Raw genomic sequence first — 20,904 nt, forward strand, 5'->3', positions numbered from 1 at the left:
ACGCTTCTGTCCTCGGGCCCCTCACCTGGAGGGCTGTCATTGGCGGACCGCCGCCTCCTCCCCCCACCGCTGCTTCCCATTGGCCACGCGGTGTGCGTGGTGCGACGTTATTGGTCGGTTCGTGTTTCCCGTCCCCCGCCCGCAGGGAGTGGGGGGAGAAAAGAGAGCGGCCGGGCTAGGGGGGTGGTGGGCGGATCGCGTCGCTGTCGCTGCCCTCTGTTCCGCCGCCGCCGCCGCCGCAGCCGTAGCAGCTCGGTGTGTGAGGAGCGGAGCCCCGCCGGGGGAGGCGGACGGAGGACGAGGCCGTGAGCAGGAGCCTGACGCGCCGTGCCGGAGTTGACCGCGCGCAGCCGCCGCGATGAAGGCCCTGTGGCTGCTGGGCCTCTGCGTCCTGCTGCTGGCCTGCGGTGAGTGAGGACGAGGAGGAGGAGGAGGGGGCCCGGCCTTCTGGAAGGTTCCGCGGCCCGCGCCGCGGCCCCGCGACACCCACCCCATCCCAGCGCGTCCCCCGGGGCCCGCGCCCGGGGCGCTTTGTCCGCCCGAGCTCAGCCGCCTGCGCCCTCCAAAGGCCTTGTCTTCGATTCCCCGCCGCTGAGATGGGCATGGCCGTGCGGAGGGCCTCGGTTTCCCCGTCCGTAAAACGGGCACGACCACGTGGACAGAGGCGGCCGGAGGGCAGCGGGTCGGTCCCGGCCGCCTCTTGTCCCTCTCCTCCCCCGGCCCCCAGCGCCGACTCACTTTTTGTAAAGGCGGCGCGGTCAGTTAGCGTGCTTATTAAATAGCCTCCCGGGGGGCCAAGCCCCCCCGGCTTTTTTCACCAAAGAAAAGAGGACCGGGCCACCAGGTTGTGGACGCGGCCGCCCGCGAGCGCTTAACGGGCCTACTGTGTGCCGGAGTGGCTTCTGTTCCCCCCTCCCCCCAAAAAAAAAATCCCTACCCCGATCAGGAACCCTTCTTGTCTCTACTTGGTCAGCTAGCGTTTGGGAAGCACCTACTACGTGCCAGGCACCGCCCTAAAGTACCAAGGAGGGGAGGAAAAAGGGTACTGGCTTTCAAGAAGCCCCCCCCCACACACATACCGTGTGATATATGGACAGGACCCCAGTCTAATGTTGCTATTTGTATTCACAGCCTAACATCATATGACCCTATCGTTAGAATCTGGTCACTAGATAGAAGGGAGCTACTGGAGTTAAGGGGGTGGGGGTGGGATTCTAAGTGGGACCTCAAGGAGACAAGGAGGGGGAGTCCTGCAGGCATGGGATGAGAGAGAATGATGCCCACAGTCAGGAGGTGGGTGGATGGATGTCTTGTGCATCCTGAGAGGGAGTGAGGTTGAGGTCCTGGTGAAAGCATCCCTGCCCTCAGGGTCTCCTGTCGCACAGACAGGGCAGAAGGCAGAGCTGGGTTCTAGTCTTGGCTCTAAACAAGGTACAGAGGAAAGAAGGCTGGCTTTGGAGGCAGAGGAGCGGAATTCAATCTCGGCATCTCTAAAATGAGGAGGTTGGGCTATCTGCCTGCGGTCCTCTCAAAGTCCTCCTCCCTGGGTGATCTTCAGCCCAGTCCCTTTGCCTCCCTGGGTCCTCAGTTGGGCTGTCTGGCCCTTGAGGACTTTTATTGGGTTCCTCTGCTTGGCCTCTCAGAAGGGCCGTTCCTCCCCATTGATAGGAGATGCTCACAGTTAGGGCCATGAAGTGACCGGTCAAGCTACCTAGCCTTGTGAGGCTTGCCAAGGGGCTTGTATCTGCGCTGTCCTTTTGGGTCTCACCAACTCTGAGGGGTGAGCTGCCAGCGGGACTGCCCAGTTTAGAGACTGAGGAGTAGCTCAGAGAAGGGCCAGGGTATGGTCGTGGCCACAGATACCAAGGATTCTGGCTGGCACTTGAACCCATTGCTTTCCAAGTAGAGAATTAACGAATCTCTCTCTGGGGAAAAGGGCTGAGGCAGAGGAGCTGGTCATCCTTTTATTTAGCCCCAACCCTTGAACCAGAAGCTGACTTTGGGGTTCAGCCCATGTTCACGAGGCTTCGGGGCCCCACCCCTTCCCTTCCCACACTACCCTTGGCCCCCTGTTGGCTCGTGTGCTCCATATGACTGGGAAGACAGTTGTCTCACCCAGGAATGTTGTTTTCCCTTAGGATCAGTTAAAGCAGACGACCAGCTGGATGTGGAAGCTACAGTGGAAGAGGATCTTGGTAAAAGCAGAGAAGGCTCTCGCACAGATGATGAAGTGGTCCAGAGGTTGGTGCTGATCTGAAACTGTCATAATGAGTTACTGCACAGGCCCAGATGGTGGTGGTGCTCTCTGGTCTCAAAAAGGAAAAGGGATCTGAAATCTGCTGTCAGATAGCTGAACGAAATTCAAATGATTCTGGTCCCCCCCAAAGGCACAAGCAAGACAGGTTTAATTTTATTTTCACGTGTTAAGAATTTACCTCTTAGCTTCCTTTTAGCTGCTCTGATAGAACTGAAGATCAAGATGGGCAACAGGTTTGTGAGACATTAGAACAGAGTTCATCCAAGTAAAACTGACCCCTGGATATCAAAAGTAAATGTCAGGGGCAGCTAGGTGGTGCAGAGGATAGAGCACTGGCCCTGGAGTCAGGAGTACCTGAGTTCAAATCCGGCCTCAGACACTTAACACTCACTAGCTGTGTGACCCTGGGCAAGTCACTTAACCCCAGTTGCCTCACTAAAAACCAAAACAAACAAAAAAAGTAAATGTCAGGGATAAATTAAATCAGAGAAGTGGTCATTGGTTTTTTCTTGTGTGTTGGGTGTGGATATGTAATGATGACATACATGGTCTTTTTATTAGAAAGCACAGGGTGGAAATAGGTAGAACCTAGGAGTACATTTCCACCCTCAGACCCACATATTTATGTATGCTTTCTAATACAACACAGACAAGATTCTAGCATTGAGGAAACTGAACAGCCAAAGGATACTACAAGAGCACTGTTAACAGTCAAATAGTGTAGTGTTAGTTTAGGAACCAAACTGAGGAAAGTGTGCAGATGAGCAGATTACAGGAAAGGGGAAAAGTTGTGTAGGTGGCTTGTTTCTAAAGCTGAGGTTAGTTACACAAACTGTTTATTAGTGTGCATTATAGATACAACATAATAGTAGAGAGAAAGCAATGTTTGTTTAAAGGACTTCGATTTTAGCCTTATTTATGGGTGAAGGAAAAGGGTCATCAGCTTACAAACACTGGCTGTGTTCCCACCATCATATTAAACACTGTGGTTCTTGTACTACTTTGCTCACACTTATTTTACTGTATCGTAACATTTTCTTTTTCTCTGTCCATAGAGAAGAAGAAGCTATTCAATTAGATGGATTGAATGCATCCCAAATAAAGGAACTTAGAGAAAAATCTGAGAAATTTGCTTTCCAAGCAGAAGTGAACAGAATGATGAAACTTATCATCAATTCTTTGTACAAAAATAAGGAGGTAAGAATTGTACGGATCACCCCTTAATATGAAGCTCATGGTACAAGATCTCTTCTGGGCTTCTCCCTCTCCCCTCCCCCATCTCCACAGTACAGAAAGGTAGTAAAAATCATTTAAAAACAGTGCTAACCCTCCTACCCTTTCCCAACTGTGTATCATTTTGTTACCTTGAACTAGTGATTGGGAATCTGGTTAAGATCAATCGTGTTTAAACTTACCCTATCACAGAAAAAAGGTAGATACCAGATAAGTGGACTATGGTTTCTCAAGTCAAGTATTAAGAGAACAAAGGTTTACCAGAGGAAATCTCAATAAGAGTAGTTAGATACAAGACTTGAATAGCTCTTTAGGATCCTTGGACAGAAGTGAAGTGGGTCTTAAGTCGGATTTTTAAAGGCGTATTTTATCTGGGCCCTCTCTTTCCAATTATTGTAGATTTTCCTGAGAGAACTGATTTCAAATGCTTCTGATGCCTTAGATAAAATAAGGCTAATTTCACTGACTGATGAAAATGCTCTTTCTGGAAATGAAGAACTAACCGTCAAAATTAAGGTAAGCTCAATCGTAAGACCAGTGAACGCTTAAAATGAAAAGATTTCTAGAAATGAGATCAGTCAGTACTTGGAGAATCATTATTAATGTTGCTGATTCTCTCCTTCCCTCCCAGTATACTTTGTTTTTCCCCATGTTGCCATCACTTAGGGAGGGAGAACATAATGGGTGTGTATGTACCTATATGTATATCCTGTGGTAGTTAATATGAACGTTAATAGATAGTGACCTTGGAGTACAATAAAAACCTGAGTCATCATAAATTAAAGTTAATGCTAAATATATTAGTACTATACGGAGTATATCAAATGTTAGTATACTTCAGTTTTTTAAAAGGGAAAGCACTTGCCCACTTCAAAATCTTTTTTACTGATTGTTTTCTAATATAGCAACACGTTTTGATCCTTGGTCCTTGAATCTTCATTTCAGCTGGCCCTGGTAGGAAGTACTAGCCCAGGCTTAGGTTGTACAATTTGCTTTGGTGTTCAGCATCTTACAGGTTTCAACATCTTGTCCTTCTTTTGATTGTAGTGTGATAAGGAGAAGAACCTGCTGCATGTTACAGACACTGGTGTTGGCATGACCAGGGAAGAATTAGTTAAAAACCTTGGTACCATAGCGAAGTCTGGCACAAGTGAATTCTTAAACAAAATGACTGAGGCACAGAGGGATGGTCAGTCAACTTCAGAGTTGATTGGCCAGTTTGGTGTAGGTTTCTATTCTGCCTTCCTTGTAGCAGATAGGGTCATTGTTACGTCGAAACATAATAATGATTCCCAGCACATCTGGGAATCTGATTCCAATGAATTTTCTGTCATCGCTGACCCAAGAGGAGACACTCTGGGAAGAGGCACCACCATAACGTAAGTGTCACATTTCCTATTGTGCTGTATTTGCTCATAATTGTCTGCACTTCTGGTGTTTGGGCGTTAGGGACTTACCTTTCTACCTTGTGGGGTTCTCATGGTAGTGCTTCATAAGCTTAAGAATGCAGCATTGATGTGGGCTGCTTTATTATTATGCTTTTAAAAGATGAGGCTATGTCTTCATCTGTCAGGTTTGATAATAATCTTCAATCACCCGTCACTAGGCTTAATGGCTTCGGTCATTTTTATTGTTTGGCAACAAGCATTTGTGAAGTGTTAGGTGCATTGTGCTGGATGTTGGAGATCCAGGTGTAAGGAATGAAACAATTCCTACTCACATAAACTTGTGTTTTGACAGGGAGACAGGTACACGTAGACCATCTACTGCATACATAGAAACGTACATAGTCATTAAATACAAGGTGATTTGGGAAGAAGAGCTCTGACAGTTGGGGGAAATCAAGAACAGCTTTGTGCAAAGGATGATTCTTGAGCTGCATCTAATGGGAGCAAAAGAATTTGAGCATCCCAGGCTGGTGGGACAAAACTAAAATCGAAATAGCAAGTGGTCATGGTGCAGGTGCAGCTGGCCAAAGGGCTGCAGCGGGGAGGGATGTCCAGCCAGCGTGGATTGGGGCCTGGTTGTGTCAGGCTTTAACAACTGTTAATACAGGGTTTGAAAAGTTGAAACAAACACATGATGGTGTGATTTCTATACATACCTGGCCCTTTACTGCAAAAAAAAAAATCTGACCCCTCTCTAGGTGATCACATGTTGGTAGTTGGTGGACTTTTCAGTTAAAGACTTGGTTATTCTCCAACAAGAAAAACAGTTGGAAGAAGCTCAGCTCAGCATGGCTTTGTCTGTGAGCTGTTCTCGCTTCTCAGAGCTCCCTTCCCAAAGTAACTCCCCTGGCTTTTGTTCTCTACATCTGGGCATGTGTACGTGTTACTTTTCCCTCATGGAACCAAAGCCCCTGGAGAGCAGGGAACATTTTCATTCTCTTGTCTACTCCAAGTGCCTAGCACACGGCAGTCTCTTGATGCCTGTTGGCCAAGCAAATAAGAACGCTGTATTTGAGCAAAGAAGTGACTGCCTTTTTTTTTTCTTAAACCTGGGTAATTTGGGGGTCCTTAGTTTCCAGCTTTTATTTTTCATAACACTTGGAACCCCTCAGTTTACATACAGTCCTTGGCAAAAAGAAAGTAACAACTTGGGTTAATCTGTGTACATGACAAATGGGGAATCTCTTGTTGCCTTTTTTTTTTTTTGGAGGGGAAACCACTTTGTCTCTAACCCTGTAACAATGATACTACCTCTTAGGCTATGTTAGGGAGCAGGGGAGGCACCACTACTATTCTTAAATGGTAACCCTTGCTACTAAAAGCCGAAGGCCAGTGATTTCATTAATTACACCTGGAAACTATCCTGTCTTTAGAAGACTTTGCAGTTTAAGCAAAGGTCTTCATCCTTTAGGGAAGCAAAAGGCTTCCCTAAAACTCCCAAGGGACCAGCATAGTCATGAAATTTAGAACCTGTTTGGGGAATGGTTTTTCCCTTATCTCCCCACTCCATCTCACTTCCTTTGTACCCAGAATCAGCACACCAAGAGCTTCTTGAATTTAGAGAGATTTGGCAAGGTATTTTCATTGCCATGCTCCTTGGGAAAAGTGAAGAGTAAAAAGTACAACTAAATCAACCGTTTCTACTGATTTTATCTTTTTTCTAAATGAACCTTTTTTTTCTTTCTTCTTTGAAGTCTGGCTTTAAAGGAAGAGGCATCTGATTATCTTGAACTGGATACCATTAAAAACCTTGTCAAGAAATATTCACAGTTTATTAACTTCCCTATATACCTGTGGAGCAGCAAGGTAAATCTACTTTTGCTATGGAATTCATGCAACAAACCTCCCCTCCCAATACCCTCCATCCAGTGTACTGTGCTCTGCTCTGTGGGAAAGGAGTCACCATTTTTGCCTTTCTAAGTCTTCACAGATAAGTGAGCCTAGACTTGATTCCTGCTTCTGACTGCAAATGTATTTTAAAATTTAAATATAATGTAATTAATATAACACGATATACTATATAATATAACAATTGGTCTGTGAAGCTTAACTGCTTCGGCCTGGAAAGAGCAAAGGGTGTCAGAGCAGGAGCAGTCTCTTTTTAGTGTTATGGAGTGACTTGTACTGAGCTTGGCCATGGAATGAACGTTGTCAGAGAACCAAAACCAGTCTTCAGATGAGGGTCCCACAAGGACATGGTTTAGAAAACCCTGCTTGAGCTCTGCCTTTGGGTCTTTTCAGACCGAAACAGTAGAAGAGCCCATTGAAGACGAAGAGGCGGCTAAGGAAAAAGAAGAAGTAGATGATGAAGCTGCAGTGGAAGATGAGGAGGAGAAGAAACCCAAGACTAAAAAGGCAAGTCTGCCCTTTTAGACTGAGGTTCCAGAAGTTCTTCTAGGCCCAGTGTCATCTTCCTGCTCTGCAGGGAGCACTGGAGACCCAGGTGGTGCTTCTCACCTGACTTTCTCAGGGTCATTCAGGTGGTAGAGTTGTATCATATTCAAGCTTGAAGGAAGTTCTGTATGGCCATTGTTAAAACAGTTGTCATTAGCCCAACCACTTGTGAGTTATAAGGAAAGCTTTTATAGACAACCCTGGGAAGTAGGTATATGTGCAAGTGATCTCTCCATTTTAAGGTGAAGAAACGGGTTGGGAAAGCTTATATGAAATAACCTGGGCTTACATAGCTCCTTAATGTATGTGTGTAAGGACATGAGGAAGTATTTCTAACAATCATGTCTACAAATTTAGGTTGAAAAAACTGTTTGGGATTGGGAGCTAATGAATGACATCAAACCGATATGGCAGAGACCATCAAAAGAAGTAGAAGAAGATGAATACAAAGCATTCTACAAATCATTTTCAAAGGTGAGCTGGTATAAAGATACAGGTTGGATTGTAGGACAAAGAAAGGGTCATTGGGTGTATCATAACACTGAAATTGTTACTGAGTGTAATTAGCTCTGGGAAATGGGCTTTATTTTTCTGGACCATCTGTCTGTGCTGTGTAATGAGTTTCATCTGTTAATCTCTCCTAAAAAACACTTGAATTTCTCATTGATCTATTTCTAACTTGACTTGAATCATTTTGTATTAATCATTTCCATTATTCTCATAGGGTTTGTACTTAAAATACTTTCCATGTAATCTTATAACTCATCTTTCCATTTTTGTCCTATTAATCCTAAATAATGTTAGGTCTTGTTCAGCCATTTAACCAAAATAAATTCTAAATTAAGGAGAAAGATCTTTGTGTTCATTAAAAACACAGGTTTTTAAAAATTCCTGCTTGGTCTCATTTTCATCTCCTCCCTGCCCTGTTTTGATGGTCTTCTAAAAGTTTGCTCTTCTCCCTGGTCAGCCTCCTGCTCCTCCATCCTTTCCCTTGACTTCATCCTTCCAACCTGGAGAGGCAGCCTTTATCTTTTCATTCCTTCACGGGTATCCATGCTCCTTTTGCCTCCTGCAAAGGAAGGGGCTGTGGTTATTCCTTCACATCTTCTCTTCTGTCCTACCTAGCTGGAACTTATCTATGTACTTCCCCTGTTACGAGAAGAGGTAACAGTTTTAACAGTATAATGAGCTATGTAACAAAGTACTGAAGGCCATTTACAAAAGCATTTACTGTTTGTTTTTAGTCCTGAACTCAGAAACGAGACTTGGCCTCTCAGCGGCTTGCTCGCCCGTGGTGGATGAGCCCTGATTTGAATGCCTATTCTTTGTGGGAAAAGTTTGAGCTTTCATATTGTTTCCTTGGATGTGTTGAAATAGTAAAGTAGCCTCTCTTCACAGGAGAGTGATGATCCCATGACTTTTATCCACTTCACTGCGGAAGGAGAAGTGACGTTCAAGTCAATCCTGTTTGTTCCCACTTCTGCTCCACGTGGCTTATTTGATGAGTACGGGTCAAAGAAGAGTGACTACATTAAGGTTTGGGCTTTGTTTTTAATTTTGTTTCAGTATGTTGTCTTCAAGTTTAAAATTCTGTATGACATGTAATTTTCCAATTATAATTTTGTTTTGGCTCTCTTATAGCTATATGTACGCAGAGTATTCATCACAGATGATTTCCATGATATGATGCCGAAGTACCTTAATTTTATTAAGGGTGTTGTAAGTATATTAAGATTCCTTTCTTTGGTGTCCTGATGATGCTTTTAGTTGGTGGTATGTGTATAGCTTGATCACTGATTAACTTTCTTACTTAGGTGGATTCTGATGACCTTCCTCTGAATGTGTCCCGAGAAACTCTTCAACAACACAAATTGCTTAAGGTGAGCTTTTGAAGCTTTACTGAGCCATCTGTCCAGCCATGCATCATAAAAATCTCACTGATTTGCCATGTGTCCACCGGTGAAGCCTGGAACTGAGTTTTCAAATCTGAGGCTTTCCTTGGTTCTTGAGAACTCATTATGTCTTAAAGTAATGTGCTTAAGACTGATACCTTTCCCCATGGTTTTCCAAGTAAGTTTGAATAAGGTAAAAGTCTTGGGTGGGTTTTCAATTTTATTTTTACTAATTGGATCAATTTCCACTTGGATTTTTTAAGAGGATCTTATTTTAGAACCATAAAGAATTCCTGGAGAAACCTTGAAAGGGTCTCCTGTGGTCAGGAAAAGAGCACGTGTGTGAGGAGTGGCAGTCAAAGTAGAACCACTTGTGGGCTTTCAGATAATGCACCACAACTGTCAGGAACGACAGGAATCCCTGGGCAAGTAACATCTCTCCATTGTTTGGGACCTGAGTTCTCTAAGCACAAAAGCTACAACACTGAAACCTAGGTGTCTAGACTGCCCACAAAGACCCCCTTTAGTCCATAATGTTTCTGAGCCAAGGAATCATAAAGAGCAGGGTGGGCTTCTTAAACCTAAGTCTTGCAGGGAAAGTGAATGATAATGAAGGGTCTTACCTCCGTTCCAGAGAATTAGACTTCAGCCTTTCTGGGGTGGGCAGGTAGCAGAAAGACAAAGAAGGAAACCCTAAGCTGTGGCAGCAGAGGAGGAGGAAGTTCCTGTCCCTGCTGGGGCCCCGCTCAGTTTAAGGTGGCCATCTTCCTGTGTGTGTCCTGGGGCCCTCCTGCAGGAGAGGGTCCTTAACCAGAGGTCTGTGAATTTGGGGGTAGGGGTATGCCTAACAATTTCAGTGTCTTCTGTTTTCCTTTGTGGTCCTATGTATTCTAAGCATTTAAAAACATGAGAGTCTGAGAAAAGGGGTCCCATGGGGGTCCCAGACCCACAGACTGTGTATCAATAGCTAAAGGTAAATACTACCTTGTAACCTATTCCTTGTAAAGAATACCTTGTTAACTATAAGTTGAATCACATGTCTTGCCTGGAATCTTATTTAAGTGAAAGTCTTATCTCTGCTAACCTGTCTCTTAACCCTTGAATTTTCTAGGTTATTAGGAAGAAACTGGTCCGTAAAACCCTTGATATGATCAAGAAGATTACTGAAGAAAAATACAACAAAACTTTTTGGAAAGAATTTGGCACTAACATCAAACTTGGGGTGATTGAAGACCATTCCAATCGTACTCGCCTTGCTAAACTGCTTAGGTTTCAGTCTTCCCATCATGAAAGTGACCTTACCAGTCTAGACCAGTATGTGGAAAGAATGAAAGAGAAACAGGATAAAATCTACTTCATGGCAGGGTCTAGCAGGAAGGAGGTAAGAATGTGGCTGAAGAATTCAGACTCATGATAGATGATGTAGCTGTGTGATTATTGGGTAACAGTACAATTTATATTCTGAAGCAACACTTCTCAAGCTGGACTCTTAGAGGGCCTCTAAGTCAAAGCCATTTTCACTATACTAAGATGGCATTGGCTTGTTAGTGCCTCTCCCTTTTCCAACTACATGGCTGTGAGGTCAGATTGTCTTCATATACTTAAATGCAAAAGAATCACTGCAGATTGAAAATACAAATTTAGATGAGAATCCAGCTATCTTCTATCAAACCAGATAATAACAGTATACAAAAATATATAAAAATGACATTTTTTTATTTTTGTTCAGTTTTATTTTGGAAAATCTAGTGGTTTTCCCCATAATGATATTTATGTTAACATGTAATAACATTTATCATTTTTAATGAATTAAATGTTTCAAAATTTATTCATTTAAAATCTGACATAATTTTTAATTGATTAAAAATCGACATAAGCAAAAGCTCTTGAGGCCCTCGATTATCTTTGAGTGTAAAGGGGTCTGGAGACCAAAATTTGGGGGAACTGCTTTGAAGGAATATCAGAGAGATGTCTTACTGTGAAGTCTGTTGGCTTTGCAGGCCGAATCCTCCCCTTTTGTTGAGAGGCTTCTGAAGAAGGGCTATGAGGTGATCTACCTGACAGAGCCCGTCGATGAGTACTGCATCCAGGCTCTCCCAGAGTTTGATGGGAAGAGATTCCAGAACGTTGCCAAGGAGGGAGTGAAGTTTGATGAAAGCGAGAAAACCAAGGAAAGCCGAGCTGCCGTGGAGAAGGAGTTTGAGCCCCTGCTTGAATGGATGAAGGAGAAAGCTCTTAAGGACAAGGTAGCCCCTGGAAAATCATTGTGGTGGTTGTGGTGTGCGCCTGCCCCAGCTAGCCCAGCACCTGGACTCCCTCATCTCGGCTTGGGTATCCCTCACTACATGCCTTTCCTAAACTCCCACCCCTCCAAATTTAATTCCAAAGCCCTTAATTATCCTCTCCCTCCTAAAATGTTTTCCCTGTGTGTGGCATTTCCCACAGTTACTTGGTCCTCTTTCTTCATGCAGGAATTGTCCATCCTTGATACCTTGCTCATTTGCTGGACCTATGATTCCATTGGTATAGGGAACTCTTGGGATAGGCAGCTGCTCCTCAGCAACTATTTATTATAAACAATACAGTAAATACAGTGTCATCTTTGAGACTCTAACATTTGGCACCTCTTTCCTTAAGATTGAAAAGGCTGTGATTTCCCAGCGTCTGACTGAATCTCCCTGTGCTCTTGTGGCCAGCCAGTACGGCTGGTCTGGCAACATGGAGAGGATCATGAAAGCCCAGGCTTATCAGACTGGCATGGACATTTCTGCAAAGTAAGTGCAGCCTCCTTAGAGGCCCCTGGGGCTTCTTAAGATTGGTGTTAGGCGGCTGGCTGGGTGGGTGCACAAGCTAGACCTGCAGGCACATGGGCCACTGCTGCTGGGCTGGGCATCTAATTGTCAGACTGGGCACAGCCGCCTCTCCTTCCTGACTCCCTCAAGTCAGGTGTGACTCTATACGACCTCTCACCTTTTCATCTTGTCCTTGTTTGCCCTTACCAAGGCAGTAATAAGAAAGTGACATTTCCCTGTTATCTGGGAAGTAGAAAAAGAAAAATGAAGAGTTTTAAGGCTGTGGATGCGGGAGGGAAGGTGTTCCTATTTCTTCCCTTTATCTTTGACAGTTACTATGCCAGCCAGAAGAAAACGCTTGAAATCAATCCAAGACATCCACTGATCAAGGACATGCTCCGACGGGTTAAAGTAAGTGAACAGGCGCCTTCTCTTCCTCAGTCTTCAACTTCACTCGTTTGCTTCCTCGTTAATGGTGACAAAATCTTGTCTCTTTCTGAATCAGGAAGATGAAGATGACAGAACAGTTTTAGACCTCGCAGTGGTTCTGTTTGAAACAGCGACACTGAGGTCAGGATACCTTCTGCCAAACACCAAAGAATACGGCGACAGGATCGAAAGGATGCTTCGTTTAAGTCTGAACATCGACCCTGACGCAAAGGTCTGTCCTTTCCCTTCTTCCAAGTTAACCGAATTCCAGCTCTCCTTCCTTAGCACACTGAGATTTGGGGTACTTCTTGATGCAGATGTTAGAATAGATGTGTGTGGTAGTGAAAGGAAATTACAGCTGATGGTTAGCCTTTTTTCAGTGTTAAGTGTCTGAGGCCAGATTTGAACTCAGGTACTCCTGATTCCAGGGCCGGTGCTCTATCCATCTACCCTACCTAGTCTTCTTTCCTAGAGTTTGTGTAACCCTTCAGTTTCTCAGCCCGTAGAAATCATTTTGCTGGGTGCCGTTTCAGGTCAGGAGATTCAACATCATCCTGCGTGTGTTCCAAGCCAAAGTTCCCTCTTAGATGAGGCAGGAATGATAAGATGTGAAGGCTGCCAGCTTTTCCCCCTCGGGGGTGATCTCCACCGTTGCCACTCACTAGAGTGGATTCCCATTTTTCTAGAGCCAGAGATACCAAGGACTTTTTTTGGTTGTTAATTTCCAGGGTGTCAGTCTTTGTTGCTTTATACTTGAGGCTTTCCTATTTCGTGCTTGTGTCAGCTTGGGCCTTTCTAGAAGTCAAGCTTGTGAATGGCCTCATGGCTGCTCTGCTCTGATGAGCTCTGCCTACCTTTCTGGGGGCGTTGGCCTTAGGTTGAAAACACCTGATCTGGACAGTGCTGGGTTGAGTTCTGGATGCTGTGCTATTTAGGAAGGGATGTTGACAAACTCAGTTGAGCAGACATGGAGGGATCGGGTTAATCTCAGCATTACAGAATTCTCCCCCCACCCCATCCCTTGGTGTCTGCTGCCCGTGTCTGACTCGGGGTAGTGAGCTCCATACTAGATACCTTCAAGGAAGGGGTATTGGGGGAACCCTTCTGGGAGGTTGTGGAAGGGAATTGTGCCTCTGGTTTATCTCTAGGATCCCTGGCGACTGATTCTATATTCAGAAAAGAGTCCTAACAGCCCAGTGGGCTCAGGAGTGCCCAGATTGAACTTATCCCTACTTTACAGATGAGGAAAAGTCAGGTTCAGGCCACGTGGCTAGTACCTAGTACATGGCAGAAACTGAGTGGGTCTGTACTTGGCTCTTGTGCTTCCTCTTCCTGCTGTTGTTGGTAGCCCAAATGTGCTGTCTGAATTCTGTAAAATAACATTTATATGGTGCCTCTAGCATGCCAAGCACTGTGCTACATGCTTTACAATGATTATCTCATGTGATCTTCCCAACAACCCTAGGAGGAGAGCACTATCTATTATCCCCATTTTACAGATGGGGAAACTGAAGCAAGTGGGTTAAGCGCTTGCCCAGAGTCACACAGCTAGTGTCTTAAGCTGGATTTGAATTCAGGTCTTCCTGACTCCAGGCCCAGCTCACTGAAGCTGAAAGGTCATGGTGAGAGGGGTTGGAGTGGTTATTGTTACCTGTTGCTTATAAAAATTTATCCCCAAGGTGGAAGAAGAGCCTGAAGAAGAGCAGGACGATGACACAACAGAAGACACATCAGAAGATTCCAAACCAGAAGATGACGAAGAAGTTGACATGGATGCAGAGGAAGAGGAAGAAACAAAGAAAGTACGTGCAGAGAACTGGTGCTAGTGCTAGGTCCTGTTCTAGATTCAGGCTGTGGCCCTGCCTATTGGGTTTAGACTTGAGAGCAGGCCCTTTCTGGATCAGGGGATGCCTCCGGCTGAGGCCTGCCCTCGTCAGGAGACCCGAACAAGAGTGGGGGGAGGTGTGTAGTTGGGGAGAAGCTTTATAAAGAAGGTGACCCTTGGTCTGAGGCTGAAGGATGCCCAGGGGTGCCAAGAAGAGGCAGGAGGGGAAGCTAAGATGGGACTGGAGACAGAAAGGAGCCGAGGGAAGAGATTTCTGTTGGACCCTAGAATGAGTAGAAGGCAGCTGGGGGTTTGGGGCATCGAAGGGGATGTGATCAGATCTCTGTTGCAGAAAGTGAGACAGGAAAAGGCCTTCTGTTGAAGGGCACTGAGGCAGGAAATGGAGGATCAAGGGCAAAAAGGTCACTTGAGCCAGAGTACCAGTTGGGAGGATTGGGGGCTGGGGAGATGAGTATGGGCCAGGCTGGAAGGGGACTGTAGAAAGCCCTAAAATGAGTTTTTGTTTTATCCTAGCGGCAATAGGGAGCCAGGAGAGTTTGAGGGAGAGGGGGATCCAATGATCTTTGCTTAAGGGCAGTGATATGGACAGCTTGGGTTGGGGTGTGGGGAGATGGCAGTAGTGTCTGTGGGTGGAGGAAGGCAGGTGTGAGAGATGGTCAGGTTCAATAGAAGCAGCAAACTGGCAGCTGTTGGTAAGAATGAGAGCTCGAGGACAGAACTTGGATTTAGCGTATTTAGTTGTAATTGCTATGGCCCTACCTGAGGATTTGTCATTTTGTTGTCAAAAGCAGCAAAATGTAGCTTCAGAGCTGCCAACTCTCTTTTTTCTTTTCTTTTTTCTTTTTTTGCTGGGAGGAGGGGGAAGTCTTGGTCAAGTGACTTGCTCAGGGTCACACAGCTTGTGCTCTATCCACTGTGCCACCTAGCTGCCCATCAACTTTTTCTTTTATATAATGCCAATAAAATCTCATGTTATTGCAATAAAACACAGGAAAGCTATCATTTATGTAGTTAGCTGATCTGAATATGACATGGACTGTTCTGTTTTGTCTTTACAGAAATCTCCAAGTGGAAAAGATGAATTGTAACTCTCACCATTGGAATCCACTGTGTCCAGTGTAGAGAGAAAATGTGAATTAAAATTGTTCTGTTTGGGGAGGCTTGGAATATTTTTTTTTGTTTTTGTTTTTTACCCCCTTCACTGTAAAAACGTCAGGATTGTGGGTCACAAGAAGAAGCAGGTTTTTGTTTGGTTTTGTTTTTGGGATTTTTTTTTTAGTTGAATTTTTTTTTTAACATTCCTCATGAATGTAAATTTGTACTATTTAACTATTTGGTGTAAATTCTTGTCATGTGTACAAAAAATAAAAAAATTCCCAAATACCATGTGTTTTTATTATCTACCCCCTTGATTTCTTTCTTTTTTTTTTTTTAGTGAGGCAGTTGGGGTTAAGTGACTTGCCCAGGGTCACACAGCTAGCTAGTAAGTGTTAAGTGTCTGAGGCCAGATTTGAACTCAGGTACTCCTGATTCCAGGGCCGGTGCTCTATCCACTGCGCCACCTAGCTGCCCTCTACCCCCTTGATTTCTAAGGCAGAACAATTTCAGGGAATTTTCTTTATATAGGAAAAGCTTGATACAAGTGCATATTATGCAATAGTATATTTAGTTAACTAGATGTCCATACATACTAGGGATATGGCACTGATGGGTACAGAGACCTCAAAAGATTAAATAAGGCCTAACCATTTTGCCTTTGAAAGGTTTACAATGTAAAACTTAAGAAAATCTAAAAGCAACAATTTGGAAGGAGTGGAAAGAAACCAACTGAGCCGTGACAAAGGAGCAGGGGTCCTTTAAAAAATAGTCAAAGAAGTCCCCTTTAGAATAAGATTGAAACAAGTAAAAAGGTATTCCATAGATGGAAAGAAACATGTTGAGTTTTGTGTAATTTCTAGGGGAAAAGGATTCGGAAGCAGCCTTTGCTTTTATCCTTGTATTTGATAAACACAAAGACCTCGGTTTGAGAAAAATAGACAGGAAAATGGGAAAATTAGACATAGAACACCTTAAAAAAAGACAAGCTTCAAATGAGTAGATGATGTAGATGTTAACTCACATCATAAACAAATTAGAGAAACATGGAAAAAATTAGATATACAGAGAAATTGAAGGGGAAACAACTGGGGGAAAAATCTTTGGGTTGAATCTCTGATAAAGGGCTCATTTCCAAGATAAAGGAACTGATTTAAATTTATAAGAATGGATATTTTCACCAATAAATGGTCTAAGAATAAGATCAGGGAGTTATCAAGGAAAGAAACCCATGCTAACTCACTAAAAAATGTTCCAAACCACTACATATTAGAGAAATGTAAATTAAATGCATTTGTAGATTGGCAAAAATGATAAGGAAACCATTAAACTGGGAAAGTAGGCAAAGTGATAATGCTGTTGAATGGGCATAACTATTATGGAAAGCATTTTTAAATTGTACACAGATTTTAAGCAGTGAATGCCCTTTGACCCTGCTGACCACTACTAGGCCTAGTCCCTAAAAGATGAAAGAAGAAACAGTCCTAGATGTACCAAAAACACAGCAGTCTATTGTCATAAATTCGAAACCCATTGATTAAGCAAGCAATGGCTAAAAGTTGTATATGACTGGGATGTGTTGGGAGTGCCACTGTATCATAAAAAATGAAATGGGTTGATTTCATAAAGACCTGAAAAGATAAAAACTAATGCTGAATAAAGGCAGCAGAGACAACAAGTTATTGCATCAATATAAAAATGAACAATTTTCAAAACATAACCTGATGAGGAATGCAATGAACAGGCCCAGGAAAGGAACTGACAATGACTCAAACACATAAAAACTGTAAAAACAATGGCCACCAGAATAACGATTCATGATTCCAGAGGGCCAATGGATGCATACATCTGTTTTTTGTTTTTTGGCGGGGCAATGGGGGTTAAGTGACTTGCCCAGGGTCACATAGCTAGTAATTGTCAAGTGTCTGAGGCCGGATTTGAACTCAGGTACTCCTGAATCCAGGGCTGGTGATTTATCCACTGCGCCACCTAGCCGCCCCCGGGATGCATACATCTGAATGATGGCTTCGAGGTGCAGAGTGAGGCAAATATTCTTAGATACAGCTATTGAGGGAATTTGTTCAGCCTGACTGAATATTCATTGAGTGGATTCCCCCTCCTTCCCCGCCCCCTGTTGGGGCAGGGGGGTTGGAGGAAATTAAATACATTTCTGTTCATTTTAAAAAGTTAATTTCTAAGGAAATTAAATACATTTCTGTTCATTTTTTAATAGCTGTATATGAGGAATGCTGCCTTTCAGCTGAGGTCACTATTATTAGTGTTAATTAATTGTTTCACTTTGCTACAAGAGACCTCTTGGGAGTAAACTCTAAATGAAATATAAAAGCAAAAGTACGTCATTAAAACTGGAGGGAAGGGGCAGCTAGGTGGCGCAGTGGATAGAGCACCGGCCCTGGAGTCAGGAGGACCTGAGTTCAAATCCGGCCTCAGACACTTGACAATTACTAGCTGTGTGACCCTAGGCAAGTCACTTAACCCCAATTGCCTCACTAAAAAAAAAAAAAACTGGAGGGAAGAAAAGGAAGAGATCTCTAGTCCAATAAATACATACCCAACAAGAAGTGATCCACCCTCTGTTTTGAGACCCCCAAAGAATGAAAGGGGAAATCCACCCTTTCTCCCCAGGCAGCAAAGTATACTTTGACAACTGACATTTTTTTCTTAGTATCAACTAGAGTAGGTGCTTAATAAGCATTGATTGAATTTGATATTCTAATATAAATGGCTGTATTCGGCTCAAAGCCCACCTTCTACAAGAGGCCTTTCCTGGTCCCCCACTTAGCACCACCCTAAACCACCCCCCTCTCCAGATGCTAGTGCCATCTCTTCCAAGGTTATTTCATATGTACTGGATTTTTGTTTTCAGTTGTGCTTGACTTTGTGACCCCTTTGGGGTTTTCTAGGCAGAGATACTGGAGGGGTTTGACATTTCCTCCTCTGCCTCATTTTACAGGTAAGGAAACTGAGGCAAACAGGGTGAAGTGACTTGCCCAGGGTCACACAGCTAGTAAGTATCTGAGGTTGGATTTGAACTCAGAGAGACGAGTCTTCCTGAATGTACGCCTACTGCTCTGTGCACTATGGTGCCCCCTAGCCGCGATATGTTGTCTTATCTGACTAGATTAGACTATTTCACAACACCCGAAGACAACTAACTCCCCTGTCTCCCCTAAGTTTCCTGCTAAGTAACCCAAGTTCCCCAGACCATTAGTTCTAGAGCCAGAAGGAAACTTCAAGGTCAGCCAGCCCAGCCCCTTCATTTTACAAATAGGGAAACTGAGGCACAGAGAATCACAAGGTCCTTTAGCTACAATTTGAACAATCACTCTTTCCACAGCATCTGGACATGGTTTGGGGGCCCCTTCTTCATCCTTGTCCTTATCCTCAAGATGTGTCGATGCCTCTCCTAAAACACAGAACCCAGAGCTGAGCAACATCTTCCAGAGAGGACCCTGGGCAGGGAATGTATAAGACACAGCTGAACTGTGCAGAACGTTGTAGGACACTGAAGACCAAGAGCAGTACAGCTGCTTTGGCTATCCCATCCCAGGAGCACACGGTGCTCTAAGGACCCCTGGTCTTTCACAGGAACCCACCACTTCTCCGGTGACCTGGGTATCTTTCTAATTATCTGATTCAAGTCATTCACCCAAGGGGAATTTTAAAATAGCAGCTATGTAACCCGAGAGAATTTCTCATCGGTAGAACGTGGCCCCGAGATACTTCTGAACAAAGCAGACTTCTAGAGGTCCCCGCCTACCTGGTGCTGAGCCCCAGCTCACCTCTGAATCCAGTCCAGTGCTCCTTCCATCTTACCACTCCAATCCACTAAAGTGATTTTTCTAAAGCCAAGGTCCAATCACTCCATCCTGCTCCCCTCACTAAGCTCCGGTGGCTCCCTATTGCCTTCAGGAACAAATACAAGATTCTCTGTTGGGCATTCAAAGCTCTTTATAAGCCAGCCCCCTCCTCCCTTTCCAGTTTCTTACACCTTACCTTACTCCCTTACACATTCTCTTCGATCTGGTGACACTGGTCTCTTGGCTGTTCCATGAACAAGACACTCCATCTCTCTGCTCCAGACATTTTCTCTGCTTGTCCCGCTCTCTCTCTTCGTCTCTGACTTCCCTGACCTCCTTCAAATCCCTATTAAAGTCCTGCCTTCTACAGGAAGCAGCGTCTGACTCTCAGTCACTCCAGTTTGGATTTTCTTAGCAAAGATACTGAAGTGGTTTGTTGTTATTTCTTCTCCAGCTTATTTTACCGATGAGGAAACTGAGAGAAACAGACTTCAGTGACCTGCCCAAGGTCACACAGCTAATGTCTGAGGCTCGATTTGAACTCAGGTCTTCCTGACTCCAGGCCTGGTGCTCCATGTACTTTGGCACCACCTAGTTGCCCAATATCCCTTAATTCTAGTGCCATCGATCTGCTGATTATCTCCAAGTCATCCTGTCTATGGCTTCTTTGTACATCGTTGTTGGCATGTTGTCTCTCCTATCAGATTTTGAGCTGGTTGGGACAGGGACTGTCTTTTCCCCTTTTTCATATTCCCATTGCTTGGCACAGTGCTTGGCGTCCACTAGGCACTTAATAAACATTTATTGACAAATAGCCAACATTTATTTAGCACTTTAAAGCTTGAAAAGCACTTTCCCTTAGTTTCTCACAAAGGTAGATGCCATTATCACCCCCATTTTGCAGATGAAAGAGGCCGAGTGGTTTACTCACGGGCACACAATTAGCAGGGATGGCTAGGTGGCAACGTAGATAGAATGCCAGGCCTGAAGTCAGGAAGACCTGAGTTCAAATCCAGCCTCAGACACTTACTAGCTATGTGACCCTAGCAAATCACTGAACCCCGTTTGCCTCAGTTTCCTCATCTGTCAAATGGGCCGAAGAAGGAAACAGCAAATCACTCCAGTATCTTTGGCAAGAAAAACCCCCAAGGGGGTCATGAAATTGGACATGACTGAACAACAACTCACTTAGCAAACATATGAGAAAAGAGGTGAACCTGGGTCTTCCTGACTCCAAGGTCAGTCCTATATCCATTATACCATCCAGCTGCCCCTTGCATAGAACTCCATTCTTGTACTGTTGCTCAGCTATGTGAAAATATAAGATTGATGCCGTAATATGACAAACAAGAAAGGTTTTGGGGTCATGAAAAACAAATCTTAGAACCACCATCCCTCTATGCTTAGCACTGGTGATCACCTTGGTAAAAAGTTTAACATAAAATCCCTTCTAAAGAATTCAAGGTGGATAAAGCATTGGCCTTGGATTCAGGAGGACCTGAATTAAAATTTGACCTCAGACACTTGACACTAGCTGTGTGAACTTGGGCAAGTCACTTAACCCTCATTGCCCCGCAAATAATAATATAACAATAATAATAATAATAATTTATATAGTGTTTTGCACGTTATGTCCTTTGACACACTAACCCAGTGAGGTAAATGCAACCGTAATGTCCATTTTGCAAACAGAGAAA

At 44.2% G+C, this 20,904-nt stretch overlaps 1 protein-coding gene across 1 annotated transcript; it reads left to right on the forward strand.

Annotated features, from left to right (window-relative positions):
* Positions 1–172: 172 nt before the first annotated feature.
* Positions 173–15,674, forward strand: HSP90B1 (heat shock protein 90 beta family member 1). Its single transcript, XM_043966149.1, has 18 exons — positions 173–407; positions 2,139–2,241; positions 3,313–3,454; positions 3,890–4,006; positions 4,538–4,869; positions 6,633–6,744; positions 7,180–7,293; positions 7,690–7,806; positions 8,731–8,868; positions 8,974–9,051; positions 9,147–9,212; positions 10,336–10,605; positions 11,225–11,470; positions 11,862–11,998; positions 12,349–12,427; positions 12,522–12,677; positions 14,125–14,247; positions 15,350–15,674. Exons 1-18 carry the CDS (start codon positions 359–361, stop codon positions 15,377–15,379), a joined length of 2,409 nt encoding a protein of 802 aa, XP_043822084.1. The 5' UTR covers positions 173–358; the 3' UTR covers positions 15,380–15,674.
* The last annotated feature ends 5,230 nt before the right edge of the window (positions 15,675–20,904 follow it).

This window comes from Dromiciops gliroides, chromosome 5 (assembly GCF_019393635.1).
Source record: "Dromiciops gliroides isolate mDroGli1 chromosome 5, mDroGli1.pri, whole genome shotgun sequence".
Classification (NCBI taxonomy): Eukaryota; Metazoa; Chordata; class Mammalia; order Microbiotheria; family Microbiotheriidae; genus Dromiciops; species Dromiciops gliroides.

Coding starts and splice junctions, on each gene's coding strand:
- HSP90B1 (XM_043966149.1), top strand. CDS start 359: ATGAAGGCCCTGTGGCTGCTGGGCCTCTGCGTCCTGCTGCTGGCCTGC. Junction 2,242..3,312: donor GATGATGAAGTGGTCCAGAG/GTTGGTGCTGAT, acceptor CTCTGTCCATAG/AGAAGAAGAAGCTATTCAAT. Junction 11,471..11,861: donor AGAAAGCTCTTAAGGACAAG/GTAGCCCCTGGA, acceptor TCTTTCCTTAAG/ATTGAAAAGGCTGTGATTTC.